Source organism: Mus caroli, chromosome 9 (genome assembly GCF_900094665.2).
Source record: "Mus caroli chromosome 9, CAROLI_EIJ_v1.1, whole genome shotgun sequence".
Lineage (NCBI taxonomy): Eukaryota > Metazoa > Chordata > Mammalia > Rodentia > Muridae > Mus > Mus caroli.
Window position 1 is genome coordinate 41,774,169 of NC_034578.1, and position 14,961 is coordinate 41,789,129.

At 43.6% G+C, this 14,961-nt stretch overlaps 1 protein-coding gene across 2 annotated transcripts in view; it reads right to left on the reverse strand.

Moving 5' to 3' along the window:
- Positions 1–10,490: 10,490 nt before the first annotated feature.
- The window catches only part of Atp5mg (ATP synthase membrane subunit g), a 7,516-nt gene continuing 3,045 nt past the window's right edge, over positions 10,491–14,961 (reverse strand). The window contains exons 2-4 of one of the 2 annotated variants that reach the window (XM_021172335.2): positions 12,037–12,114; positions 11,858–11,940; positions 10,491–10,688 (exon numbers count right to left, since the gene is read on the reverse strand). In XM_021172335.2, the coding sequence (XP_021027994.1) occupies positions 10,590–10,688; positions 11,858–11,940; positions 12,037–12,114 (260 nt within the window). In that variant the 3' untranslated portion in view covers positions 10,491–10,589. Of the gene's footprint in view, positions 10,689–11,857; positions 12,115–14,961 lie in introns of both variants that reach the window. The other variant, XM_021172337.2, reaches the window with a different exon arrangement.

Genomic DNA, 14,961 nt, shown 5'->3' on the forward strand with positions numbered 1-14,961 from the left:
TAGCTGCCAAGCTAGCTCCAGGTACAGTGAGAGAACCTTTCTGAGGGTAATAAGTGACCGGAGATAGAGCTGGACTCCAGGTCTTCTTCTGGGCCCTTCAAATATTCCCAGGCGTCCATACCCACACACGTGTGCATATACCACATACACCCTCTCATACACTCAAACACATCCATACATATGTGGTAACTAAATACATAAGTGTAAAAACAATTAAAGCTAAAAATTAGGCCAGGCGATGGCGGGGCACGATTTCCTTTGATCTCAGCACTTGAGAGACAGAGGCAGGTGGATCTCTGTAAGTTCGAGGCCAGCCTGGTCTACTGAGCGAGTTCCAGGATAGCCAGGGCAACACAGACAAACCCTATCTGGAAAACAAAAGGAAATAAGTAAACAAACAAACAAACAAATAAAACTTAAAAACCAACAACAGAGTCAGGTTTTAATGATGTTACACACGTTTAATCCCAGCACTCAAAAGCAAGTAGATCTTTGTTATTTCAAGGCCAGCCTCATCTACACAGCAAGTTCCAGGCCAGCCAGGGCTACACAGTGAGACCCTCACAACAAACAGAAAAGCAAATTAACAAAGGAGAATCTCTTTTGAAATATGAGCAGAGAGGAGGTCATTAAACCATGGCAGGCTGTTTGGACTTCTAAACTATTGAGGCTCAGGTCTTCCTCTCTTTCCCTCACTCTTTTCTCTGGTCAGAGCCTTCTCTGCCAACATAGAGCCTGTCCAGTTGTTTAGGACCGAGGGAAAACTGTGCTACCCAGGGCTCGGACAGAGGACACATGTTGTGTGCTATTGCTTGCTCGGGCTCAACCTGACATCAGGTATCCTCTCTGTGGGCTGCGGTTCACATGTGAAAGGAAGGCATCTCCCTCCCCACTCCAGTCCTTCCCAGTGTAGTAACCATCACCCAGAGAGGAGAGAAGGCAGCCAGAGATGTCAGGCAAGGATGACATGTGACTCCTTTGCCTTAACGTGGGAGTTTAACATGTTTGAAGTGGAAGAACGGATTTTCTTGTTGATTTGTGTCTTCTGATTTTCCCCACAAGAACTTGTGAGACGGTTACTACTTAGTTCTTTGAGGCACTTCCTCCTGGGAAGGGTGGCTGTGGGGCAGTTGGGCTGGATGGTTATGGTTGGGCAAACAAGCTTAAGGGCTCCAAAGCCAGGGCCTTGTGGCTTTGGCATTTACCTCCGGTGCTGTGGGGGTGAAATTTGGATCCAAGAACTGAAAATCTGTTTGCTGCCAGATGTGGTGGTGCACATGGCAGAGGCAGGAGGCAGCCTGATCTACTTAGTGAGTTACCAGAGTTACATAGTAAGAGCCTGTCTCAAAAAACAAACAAAATGAGAGAGAGAGAGAGAGAGAGAGAGAGAGAGAAAGAGAAAGAAAATCAGCTTGCGGTTGTAGGCTGTGGTAGTGACTTGGGTATTATATAACAAACCAATGTACACTAAGAGGACAAAGCTGTAATGAGGTTCATGGTAAGGCAGTGAGGAAGCCCCACTCTCCTGTCTGCTCAGTCATTGGTGCCTTCATTTGCTCTCCACGACTCTTGAGTGTCCCTAGACTTGTTGGCCACTCTTCCATGGTGTTCTAATTGATGATGTTTTAGAGCACTTGTTTATTTTTGCTTGAGGCAGGATCTTACTATGCAGCCCTGCTGGCCTAGAAGGCACTGTGTTGATTGGCTGGAACAATCCTGTCTCTGCTTTTGGAGTCCTGGCATTATAAGTGCGTGCTATCAAGCTTGGCTTAAATAACTTTTTCTGTTGAGTTCTCTACCTTCTTGAGACCCAGAGTGAGGTGACATCGGGGTAGAAATGCAGGCTGTCCTTAGGGGAAATGGTAGCTATTTTAACTACAAGCTGTAATTCCAAACCACACAACAGTATTTTAATTGCTTTTGCTTTTGGATTTGACTACACTGGAATTGGAGTTTCTGAAGATAACCTTTTTTTTTTTTTTGCTTCATGCAAGAAGCCCAGGGTATAATCCTTATCAAAACTCATCTATGAGCTGCTTATTGAAACCCCTGTAAGGGAAAGCACGCTGTTTATGGTGTTCTTTCAGCTTTCACAGAGGATGTACCCTGAACTGTAGGCTTGTCCGAGGGAGAGAGTTCAGATGGTACATTTCTGAAGCATTCCAGGGATTTTCAGGAGTCTATTGCGTAAGTCTCCCGTAAAGGCTCTTCAGCTGCCCACCTCCTGTCTCTTCCTTCCTAGCCTCAGGCACAAGCATCTCTGCTCCAACAGCCACCGAGCAACACAATGAATCAGGATCCAAATCTGTTTGAGCGCAGGAGGTTCAGATGCAGGAGTGAGTCAGCTGGCACCAGCTCGGGAGCAGTCTCAGCCTGCAGGCCTTCAGGAAGTGAGTCCCCCAGGCCTACATCTCCCTCTGTGGCAGATTGCCACCAAAGCCTGCTGTTTATCAGCCCAGGACCAAACACAGCAAGTAGAGCTTGCTTTTCTCCTATTTTGAAACCCTACTAGATAAGCCAGATCATGGAATAGGCTAGGATTGCAAAGGTGACTTGGACACCATATTTTCCTTAAGCAACTTGCAGCGTAGTGAGGGAAATAAAGGTAAATGTAGCAGTAGAGTACAATGATGTGGGCTGTACAGCCACCCATTAAAGGCAAGGAATACAGTTCGGAAAAATTTGAAGAGACTGCTCAAAAGAAGTGATGAGCTGAAGAAAGGGAGACAGAGATGTGGCAGGTAGAAGAGGCCAGGACCAGGGGCAAGAGGAGAAGCTTTTATAAAATGTGGATCCTGAATAGATAAGCGGACTCTCCCCATCACAGTTTGTACAAGTGAGTTCTGTGTGCTTGGAGGTGCTAGTTCAGGCAAAGTGTACCACTTGCTGTGTTTGGTCCTGGGCTGATAAACAGCAGGCTTTGCTGGCAATCTGCCACAGAGGGAGATGCAGGCCTGGGGGACTCACTTCCTGAAGGCCTGCAGGCTGAGACTGCTCCCGAGCTGGTGCCAGCTGAGTCACTCCTGCATCTATATTTATATGGGTGCAAACAGGGTAGGTGTGCAGATGATGTCTCTGAAGTGGAAGCGCTCCAACTGCTTACATTTTCTTAGTCAAGTGGGAAGCAAGATCATCTGTTGATAGAAATAATCATGGCCTAAGGAAAAGAACTACAATATGATTGGCAGGTCTTATGGAGTGCCGTCTTAAGGTTCTGACTACGAGTATAAAATGAAACTAGTCCTCTGGGTTGTTTTCTCCAGCTTCACTTAGCTTCACGGGTGAAGCACAGAGTACTTAAGAGTAAGCCAAGGATGTGGTTTTGGCAATTTCCATGGTGAGAGGCAAGGAAGTTGAAGGTGTGCTCCAAAGAATGATAAGCATAGACTAGAGACTGTAAATACGTCTGGGAAGTGAGGGGAAAGTCAAGGTTATGGGGATCAATGCTCATGGTCGGTCGGTGTGTGTTCAAATAAACGCAGATGTGCCTTTCGGGGGCTGGGCTGGTAGGCAGCTAGGAAGGGATACCGGTTTCATGGACACAGGAAGCGGTGCTAACGAAAGGTAGGAGGCTGGTTGTTGGGAGTTTGGAGAACTGAGATGGGACTGGGAACTTAACATTTCTAAGACCCTTGGTGGGGGCTGGAAAGATTGCTTATCGGGTAAGGTGCTTGCCTTGAAGCCCGAGGACCCAAGTTTGATCCCTGGAACCCATATCTTATGAAAGAATCAGCTCTCACATGTCCTCTGATCACTACAAGTGTCCCACACACATACAAAATAAGCAGTTGTTACAAAGATCCTTAGTGGCAGTGATGCTGCAATTTTGGCAATCAATGGCCTGCATGTATGTTGCAGAGTAGTGTTATAGCAGTGGCTCTCAGCCTGTGGGTCTCGCCCCCCAGAGCCTCGCAGGTCAGATATCCTATATCACAATCACATGTACATTATGACTGATACCAGAAGCAAAGTTACAGTTATGAAGGGGCAACAAAAGAACTTTATGGTTGTGGGTCACCACATGAGGGAACTGTGTATATAAAAGCGTCACAGTGTTAGAAGGTTGAGGACCACCGTGTTATAGAGTGACAGTGAACCAAGAGAAAAAATGGCCAAGAGATAAAAGGGAGTGTGACCTGGTGACTGATTGGTAGGCAACCATGGGAGTAACAGACCTGATATTTAAAAGCTGATTTTTTTTTTTATGAGAACTGATTAGAAACTGTGTGGCTAAAGGATATTTGGTAGCCAAAACGGGATTAAGGCAAGGTCGCAGATGGATGGTGAGGGGCCGTGCATGGAGTGTTCTAATGAGTGTGGGAGCCTTTTGTGTGGGGAGCAGGTGCAGGTAGGCGCACTGAAAAGCCTATCCCTGGTAGGCTGTGGTGATACGCATCGCAAGAGTGATCACAGTCCTGGGAGAGGTAAAAAGCCAACACAGTAGGGAATAAGAAGTCGCACCAAGCTCTACAGTATTCAGGATTAGGAAGTTACTATCTAAGAGAAAATCAACATGGTTTGAGAGTAGAACCAAACCGAGCTGAGACTATAAGAAAGCAGTTTAGGATGATCTGCGGGAATCCACATCAGGGCTGTCTGCACGGGGATCCCGAGGTAAGGTGGGACACAGACTACCACAGCACTGTTGCATGGACTCCACCTGTGTGTGCTCCATCACTCCTTCCCCACAGGTCCTAGCCAGCCCCCATTGTTCCCCCTGCTCAGCACTAGATCTTTTAGGTGGGTAAATCCTGTATGTGATATGCCTTAGAGAAAGTGGAGGGCTAATTGTGATGGCCAGTACAAGTGCTTTAAAAATATAAATCCCGGGGGCTGGTGAGATGGCTCAGTGGGTAAGAGCACCCGACTGCTCTTCCGAAGGTCCAGAGTTCAAATCCCAGCAACCACATGGTGGCTCATAACCATCCGTAAAGAGATCTGACTCCCTCTTCTGGAGTGTCTGAAGACAGCTACAGTGTACTTACATATAATCAATAAATAAATCTTAAAAAAAAAAAAAAGGCATGCGCTACCACTGCCCAAAGGGGGTATTTAAAAAAAAAAAATAAACCCCTAGCTGGGCAGCAGTGGCACACAGTTTTAATCCCAGCACTCGGGAGCAGAGGGAGGTGAATTAATGTGAGCTCCATGCCAGCCTGGGCTATATAGTGAGACTATAATCTAACAGACAAAATAACATCCACAAAAGAAAACAAAACTCCAAATGATAACAAAACAAGAAGAAGAAATGAATGAATGTATTGAGTGAGGGATACACAGAAGACATAGGTGTGTAAGAGATGACCAAGTGAGAACAGTCTGTTACCCAAAGAAAACAAGAGATACCACAAAGTAGAGGCTACACAGCACGAATAGCTTCACACCCCTCCCTCCCTTCCCCCCCCGCCCCCCCCCCCCCCCCCCCCCCGTCTCTTTCGAGAGTGCTGGCGATCAAACCTAGGGTCTGGTTCACAGTAGGCAGGCTCTTTCCTACTGAGCTGTAACCCAACCTTGTCCGTCTGTCCGAGCAGTCTCATTTCCTAGCTGGCTGGCCTCTGCCTCCTAACCGCTGGGATTACATGTGTGCAGCACCATGCCTGGCTTCATATTAAGCTTCAAATAATGAAAGGTTCAGAGGATGGAGAGATGGCTCAGGAGTAAAGATCACTTGCTGATTCCATAGGGGACCTGGATTTGGTACCATGCACAAGGATGGTGGCTCCAGCCATCTGTAACCCTAATTCCAGGAGACCTGATGCTCCTTTTGAACCTCCTTGAGCACTGGGGCACACATTAGGTGCACATAAGTACACGAAGGCAAAACATTCCTACACATGAAAGAAAAGCCTGCAAAACCAAAAAAGGCAACTTAAAAAAAACAAAAACAAAACAGCCTTTGCTGTTTACTGACATTGTTTTTGGAGGTGTTGCTGAGTGACCATTGCTGATGTAACTGGTGTGCACTGCAGAAGCTACCATCCCTCTCATGTTTTCTCTTTACAGACTGGGAGACAAGGGGCACGCACCCTCTGCTGTCTACCCTACCTTTTGTCACAGAGAACTGAAATTGCCTGCTCACAGTGTTGCTTGTTACTTTTTTTTTTTTTAAATAAAAAAGCCCAAGAAACCAAGACCCCCAAACAAACAAAAACAGTGCCTCACTATGTAGCCCTGGAATTTAATTTATAGACCAGGACTGCCTTTAACACACAGAGATCTACTTATGTCTGTCTTCTAAGAGGCATGCACCACCACTCCAGCTTGTTAAAATCTTTCTTCTAATAATTTTGTCTTTACTGTTCTTCAAATACTGGGATTTCTTTTTTCTGGTGTTAGAGATCAAACTCGGCTGTGTTTGCTAGGCAGGCACTGTCACTAAACTACATTCTTAGCCCAACAGTACAGTTTCACTCTGAAAAAGGGTCTCACCATGTAGCTCAGACTGGCCTTGAGCCCTTGGGTAACCTAAGCTGGCCTTCAGCTCTTGATCCTTCTCCCTCAGCCTTGAGCCATGGGCTCAAGAGTGCCACCCACCTGACTGAATTCAATGTTTTGAGTCATGCATCCCAGGTTGGTCTCAAACTTTGTATGTAGCCAAGCAGGACTTTAAACTTCTGATCTCTCTACCTCTCAAGTGCCTACATTTACAGGCCATGGGCCACAGGCCTGGTTTATGCAATTCAGGGAATCGAGCCCAAGGCTTTGAGTGTGCTAGTTAAGAATTCTATCAACCGAGCTACATTCTAGTCCCTATTCAATCCTTTTTCTTAAAAAACAAAAACGTGTTGGCAGATGGGTATGGCTGGGCACATGAGGTCAGGGGGTAACTTGCAGGAGTTACTTCTCCCCATTCAACCCTGTGTATTTCAGGGCTTGGACATCAGGTTTGGTGGCAAATACCTTTACTCACAGAGTCATCTTACTGGCTCCATGGTATAGCCAGGCTAGCTTCAAAGTCATGATCCTGCCACCTATGCCTCTTCAGCATTTCCTGCTAGTGTATATAACCAAGCAGTGCAAATCTTTCTCTCTTTTCTGTTTTTTTTTTTTTTCTTGAGACAGGGTCTCACTATGTAGCTTTGGTTGTTTTGAAATAAACTCTGTAGACCAGGCTGGCCTCAAACTCAGAGATCTACCTGCCTCTGCCTAGAGAGGGCTGGGATTAGAAGTGAGCCATCATACCCAGTTCCAGGCAGTGCAATTCTTAATATGGCATAAAAGATACTTCATATTCTTCTCAACATGCTGGCTATCATCTTACCAGTGTCCCCTATCCACCACTTCAGACATACTAGTGTTCTTCCAGGATGCCCGCTATAACAGAAATTTTAGGTGTGTGTGCGCGTTACCTTTTCATGTCAGTCTCCTTGCTACATAACCAAATATGATCCTGACTTTTTTTTTTTTTAATGTTTTTTGAGACAGGGTTTTTCTGTGTAGCCCTGGCTGTCCTGGAACTCACTTTGTAGACCAGGCTAGCCTCAAACTCAGAAATCTGCCTATCTCAGCCTCTGGGATTAAAGGCTTGTGCCACCACGCCTGGCTGATCCTGGCTTTTTTGTAGTGGAAATTTTATCTAGATTGAAACACTGCACCCTACAGGGAAGCCCCTTATGCAGGAAGGTAAACAACTTAAAATAGCTTCAGGAAGTCCCTGAAACTGACCAGATTCACTAGGCCTCTCCCTGCCAGAGTTAATAATAATGAAAGCTGAGAGCCCCTCAGAGGGAAGGAAACTGAACTGCAAAGACTCCTAGATCAGGCCACCACTTGCCTGGAAGAGTTTCAGACTAAATGAGACCAACCAACTTACACCAACCTGTTAAAGTATGTTGTAGGTTCCCCAGCTTTTCTGAGCTGTTAGCCATGATGCAGTGGGCTTTGGTGATGCCATTTTTAGTCATTTTTTTCTCATATAAGTAACCCCAATAGAATTTGGGGTTTACTAAGTTATTAGACTTCAGTGGTATCTTTATTTGGGTCTGTCATGAAATTCCTATCTGCAGTAAGTAAATGTGTGTTGCATCTCCCCATGAAAAGTTTGTCACACAATACTTAAGTTAAATGTATATGAGTGTTTCTGCCTACATTTCCTGTGTATCTGTTCATTATGTCCAGCGGCCAGAAGAGGGCATTAGATCCCCTGGAACTTGTAAAGAGATGATTGTTAGCTGCTATGTAGGTGTTGGGAATTGAACCTGGGTCCTCTGGAAGAACAGCCAGTGCTCTTAACTGATGATCCTGCTCTTTAAGCCTTGACCTTTGACTATCCAGTTTCACTTTCCCTGCTGGCATGCACACGTCTTTCCCTCCATAGAATAGCTTTGTGGTTGTTCCACACCGTACTCCATTCTTGGATCCTCTAAGTAACCTAGACTGGCCTCATACTCTTGAACCTCCGGCCTCAGTCTTGAGGTTTTCTTTGGGTTATATCCAGAAACCCTGTTTTGATTCATCTTCTCAACATAGTCTGGGCTATCGTCTTTCAAGTTTTATCTTCCACTGTCCTCATCTTAAAACCAGACAGAGCTCTCAGAACAGGGAACAGTCTTGAACAGGTTTCTATGCTTAGGAAATACTTGGATCTTCACATAAACACCTGAACTACAACAAAAATCAAGCAACCAGTATTCACAAATTCCACGAAACTCCAAACTAGGAGGCAAGGTGTGTGGAAGCTACAGGGGCAAGAAGCCTGGTGAAATGCAGGGATTACTACATGCAGCCCACTGCTCCTGTAATCTAGGAAAACGCAGACACAGTGAGTCAGAGGTGTTGTGGAGAAGGAGGAAATAGTAGAGAAGACTGTCTTCTGGTGTGACCGTTGCTTTAAAAAGGAGCATTACATAGTACAAACCACTGGAGTTTAGGTTACAGCAGGCATGGCTAAATTCCTATCTCTGTTATGTTTTTCTCCTGGTTAGTTTTAACAGTCATGCACTACATGGAAAAGAAATCCACCTAAATCGTTATAGAAGTATTTCTACAGTCCTTTGCTATGCAATTTAAATGGTGGTATACTTCCAGAAACAGGTTTTAGTCTTAATCACTTGTGCTCCTTTGAGCACTTCTTTATATTTCAGAAGAGGAGCGGTCTCCATAAAGACCCTGCTGCTCATGTCTAGAAGAGCTATAGTTTCTTCATTAAGGTATAGAAGCCGTGTTCCAATTGTGGGATTAAAAGGACAAAAACTAAACGCTACTATACTGTGGACCATATGACTTTAACAAATGTACAACCACCTCATCATCTGCAAAGATAAAGAATGGTTAGAATCACACCCCTGAGCCAACCAGACTGCAGGGTCTGTGGCGGTGGCAATACTGGATCAGTACCTCTTCTAACATCCTCAGGAGCCGCTCCACAAGACAAACTGATGCTAATCACTGTTTATTTCAGCCCAGTGAGAGCCTTGGATGACACCGCTGTAACCATTAACTAGCTACTGGATCTTGAAAAGCTCTAAGAACCACAAAACCAGACGAATGGCAAGATTATTAGACAGGATCTGTCTATGTAGTTCTGGCTATACTGGAACTGAATATGCAGACCAGAATGGCTTTGAACTCAGAGACCTGCCTGCCTCTCCTCTGCCTCCTGAGTGCTAGGATGAGAGGTGTGGGCCAGTTACATGGCTCTTTTACCCTGCTCTACTATCAAAGATGTTATAATCATGTACCTGAGAATGCTACCCCTTTCCTTCTTGAGGATGCAAATATTTAATTTGAGACGTACCATCAACATTTTTACACAACTGCTGAAAAATAATCCATCTTCTTTTTTTTGTAATTTCTGTGTATGAGACAAGGTCTCTCATAGCCCAAGTTGGCCTTAAACTCCTGCCCCTCCCCCATATTTCCTTTCGAGACAAAGTCCCATTCATTATACATTCAGGCGGGTCTTGAACTCCTTGATTCAAGTGATCTTCCATCAGTCTTTTCTGTTGCTGGGTGTATGCACTACACCTGTTTTGGCTTCTCTCTCTTTTTTAGAGATAAGAGTTTGTATTCCCATTGTAAAACCATTACTGACCTGAAACTGTGTGGATAGATCAAGTCAGCTTTAAATGTAGTGAGCCTTCCAACTCTACCTCCCAACCTCTAGGCTTACAGACATATTTTGTTTTTGTTTTTGTTTTGTTTTGTGGGTGGAGGAGACAAAAGTTTCTCTGTGTAGCCCTAGCTGTCCTGAACTTGCTCTGTTGACCAGGCTGGCCTCAAACTCAGAGATTACCTGCCTCTGCTTCCTGAGTGCTGGGATTAAAGGTGTATGCCACGACCACTGCCTGGATTTGAATTTAAACCTTTGAATTAAAATTTTAATCATCATGTATTTATGTACCAGGTTGATATATTCACATCTGTTTTTCCTAACTGCAGGTTAAACAGACACACACTTAAACCTGTATCAATGTAACAAAGCCAAAGCCAACTCAATTTACTCTCAGGAAATACTATGACTGCAGTATTTGACAGAGAAAACACAGCAGTGTTTTCAACACCTAGTATTTTATTCAGACAGCAGTCCCGTTACACATGGTCCAAGAACATCCAAATAAGAACTCAAATCAGAAGTTTAAGATTGGTCTTCAAACATCATAGCCAACAATGCCACGTTTGCCTATGATCTCTCCGATATAAAACCACATCCACACCTCAGTGGCCACCAAACCATTCAGCACAGCTTCCTGGAAAAGAAAAAAGCAGAAACTTTAAGGTACTTTAAAAAATGAACAAACAAAAAACCCAACACATATTTAAAACTGTTCTCTCTCAGAGAATGTAAGGAGGCCATTTAAAACTACAGAACAATTTTAGCCCAAGCTAGGAATTACTGATATTCAGAGAGCCTTGAACTTTCAATTTTGTGAGGCAAACGGACCTGAGCTTATAAATTGTTTCAAAGAGCTTTTTAAAGACCTGAACTGACTTAACCCTTTCATTATTATTTTATGAGACACTTTATGGGTCCTAAAACACCCCACATCCTGGAAGTGGCTCACATATTAGATGGGGCATTCATAGGAAGGTTTCACTCTGAACAGATACTTCTGTCTAAGATGATGGGCTCTGTCTTCTTCCCTCTTTCACTATCATTTAGTTTAATTTTTTCCAAATATTCAGTATCCGTTTCATATTCTTGACCAACAAGAAAAACAAAAGCAAACCACACATGGTTCTAGGAAGCACTGTTTCATGTAATCACAAACTCAGAATTACAAATTCTAGTTAGGAAAAAAAATCCTTCTATAAACAAACTGGACCTTTTTACTACTAGCAACAATAGCATTTTTGGAAGTCATTTTCCTCCTTCAGGTAGACCAGAGGCTAATGAAGTCTCCTGACTGCTACCCTTCCCCAGGCAAAGGCTCTGGCCACAGCAGTTACTAGATATCCGGTGTACTTAAAAGTCAAGTTTCAACTCTTGTGGTATTTAATCTACATGCAATCTGAAAACCCAGATTTTGGCATTTTTGCTCTGCCTAATAACTCTAGATGTCATTAGCTGAAATGAAGATAATTCAAGTACTAAAAAGAAAACAAAGCCGGAAAACTGTATCATATTATAAGATACTTGCTGACATCAGGAAGGAGAGTGAGGTAGGTTCCCAGCTCTCACTCACCTTTTTGCTCTACAACCACAACTAGACCAAGACAAACAACAGCTGGATCACTTCTATCCAGATGACAAAATGAGAGAAGAAAATTTTTTCTTGGCAGTCAAAAAAAGATAATCTCTCATTATGTTGGACTTTGCCTTATTGGAAAATATATATATTAAGCAAAAGAACTGGAAATATTTCCAGGGAGATATTTTTCAATCACAAACATACTTTTTCATTTAGCACATAGTTACCTTAACTGTAAGGTGTTTGAAGCTACCAGTTTTAGCACTTTGAATGATTTTTTTCACACTCTGAATAGCTGTAGGGATTTCACCAGGGGTTGGGNCCTTAACTGTAAGGTGTTTGAAGCTACCAGTTTTAGCACTTTGAATGATTTTTTTCACACTCTGAATAGCTGTAGGGATTTCACCAGGGGTTGGGGGAACCAGCTCAACCTTGGCGTAGTGCCAAAATGTGGCCAATCGAGGCTTCGAGTAAGTCACGGCAGCTGGAAAACAAAACAAAACAAAACAGAAACCCCAGGATGAACTCACTGGAGATGGAAAGAAGCAGATGTGTGGGCTGGACACAAATATTTATTCATGTATCACATCCACTCACTGTATGGACTGAATGTGCACCCAGTGTGAAAGTCAGAGCTGCTGCTCCCTGGTAACAAGAAGCTTTTAAAGATGCAGAACACCTGTGTCACAGGGACACTCAGCCAGGCAGGAAGCTCTAAGCTGTTAATTATGTCAGGACTCACTAGTGGCCAGCTAGTACTGTTATTCACCTTTGAATGGCAAATCTAATTAAGTGTAAAGTTACTCATAGCTAGATTTGCAAACAAAGACAAAAGCGTATTGTCCTTTGTAGAAACAGCAGATTTTGAAGAGAAGGGGTCCAAAAGGGGAAGAAGCTGTGTAGAATAGCATTCTTCTAACAATAAGATTGAGGCTCATCACAGTATTGGCCACAAGTCCAGATGGAATTACACCAATTAGTATCCGTTCGTTTTTTCGTATCCTTAGCAATATGTGCTGGCTTAAATCTCTCTTACCAGAGTACAGCTGCTCCCCTTTCAAACAGTGCCCTCAATACAAATAAAATTTACATGTAGTGTTAAGAACAATCAAAATCAGATTCTGCACTATGGTGGCTCATGCCTTTAATTTAACTCCAGTACTGAGGACAGAGGCTGTGAGTTTAAGAATTGCTTTTAAACTGAAATTCCTTGATGTAGTCACTATTTTAAGTCAATGAATTTAGCAGAAGATATATTAACAAATTCAACACAGGGTCTGGGGATGTAGCTCAGTGGTAGTACATGTACAAGATCTTGGACTGAAGTTATAGCAGACAGAGACAGAAACGAATATAGAAACAGAGATGTATGGTGAGGGGGCAGGAATCGGATGCTGCTGGATTTTATAATTATATGTATGTATATAGTGGGGGCACAAAAACAATAATGCATGCATGCATTCATTTTTTTTTTCCTAAACAGGTTTCTCTGTAACCCTGTCCATCCTGGAACTCATTCTGTAGACAAGGCTGGCCTTAAATTCACAGAGATCTACCTGCCTCTGCTGCCACCATTTGGCTTATTTATTTACAGTCTCGGGGAGACTGTAAAGAGCTGAAGTGCTCACTACGCAGAGACTCGAGTGATAACACCTGTAAAAATGTCATAAGTGAGTTCCAAAGGAGTGTGTAGTAAGTAAAATTCTGCAAATATGTTAATGAGGCCAACTTTTCCAACATTTATAATTATTTTTTTCACTTTTAGGAAGGCTTTGTTATGTATTTTCCGTTAATAGTACTAAAACTGCAACTTCTAAACACAAATAAATAAAATATAGGGGAAAAAAAGGAGGTCTGACTGCTCTGAAAAAGTCTTTTTGAGTTCAATCCCCAGCAACCACATGGTGGCTCACAACCATCTGTAATGGGATTGGATGCCCTCTTCTGGTGTGTCTGAAGACAGAAACAGTGCACTCACATATATAAAATAAATCTTAAAGAAACAAACTCACAGAGATTTTTGTCTTTTGTGTCTGATGCACCGTATGTGTGTAGTGCTCACAGCAGTCAGAAGAGGGCACCAGATCCTCTGGAACTTGAACTGTGGTGGTGAGCCACCACACTCATGCAGAGAACTGAATTTAGGTCCTAAGCAAGAGTTCTTAACTACTGACCCATCTCTTCAGCCCTAGAAACAAGTATTTATATGTATAGACTAACATGCAATTATAGATATATGTCTGAATACCTGCTGTGCTCCCTAGTTTTGTGTCAACTTAATGAAAGCTAGAGTCACTTGGTAAGAAGGAACCTCACTCAACTGATTGGGTAGTGGTGGTGCTCATCTTTAATCCTGGTGCCCAGGAGGCAGAGACAGGCAGGCATATCTCTGAGTTCAAGGCCAGCCTGGTCTACAGAGTGATTCCAGGACAGCCAATGCTACACAGAGAAATTCTCTTTCAAAAACAAAACAAAAACCACACACACACAGAAAACCAACCAACCAAAACCAAAAAACCAAAAAACCAAAAAAGGAACCTGAATTGAGAAAAAGCCCTACCGGTCTGCCTGTGGTGCATTTTCTTCCTTTGTGACTGATGCGAGGGGACCCAACTCACTCAGGGGATGCTACTCCTCCCACGACACTGCCTCCCTCTCGTCATGGTGGGTTTTGTTGTTGTTTTTGTTTTAAGACTTTATCTTATATATATGTGGGTACACCGTCACTGTCCTCAGACACACCAGAAGGCATCGGATCCCATTTGTGAGCCACCATGTGGTTGCTGGGAATTGAACTCAGGACCTCTGGAAGAGCAGTCAGTGCTCCTAACTGCTGAGCCATCTCTCCAGCCCAGTCATGGTGTTTTATCATAGCAAATGAAACTAAACTCAGACACCTGTCCACTGAGAGGACTTTGAAATGGACTCTAGCAGCAAGGAACAAACCCAGATCCTAGATGGTAATTTGTGAATTCCATTGTTTAATAAAAGGAACCAAGGCTCCTTGGAGAAATAAATGGTCAAGGCTAAGTAAGGCTGGGCAAAGAAAAAAGATAAAAAGATGACTTACCATGTAGAACCAAAAACTAAGAAGACATGTCAAAGGGGCAGAGGTACCAACTTAAAAGATCTACAGACTGCCAAGGTGGGCACAATCTCAGCAGTAAACGACACAGAATTAAATACAAGTATGAAGTGAATGTAAAAGAGCCAGTGCAATGTACAATTAAAATAACAGGAAGCCAGGCGTGGTGGCGCACGCCTTTAATCCCAGCACTCGGGAGGCAGAGGCAGGCGGATTTCTGAGTTCGAGGCCAGCCTGGTCTACAAA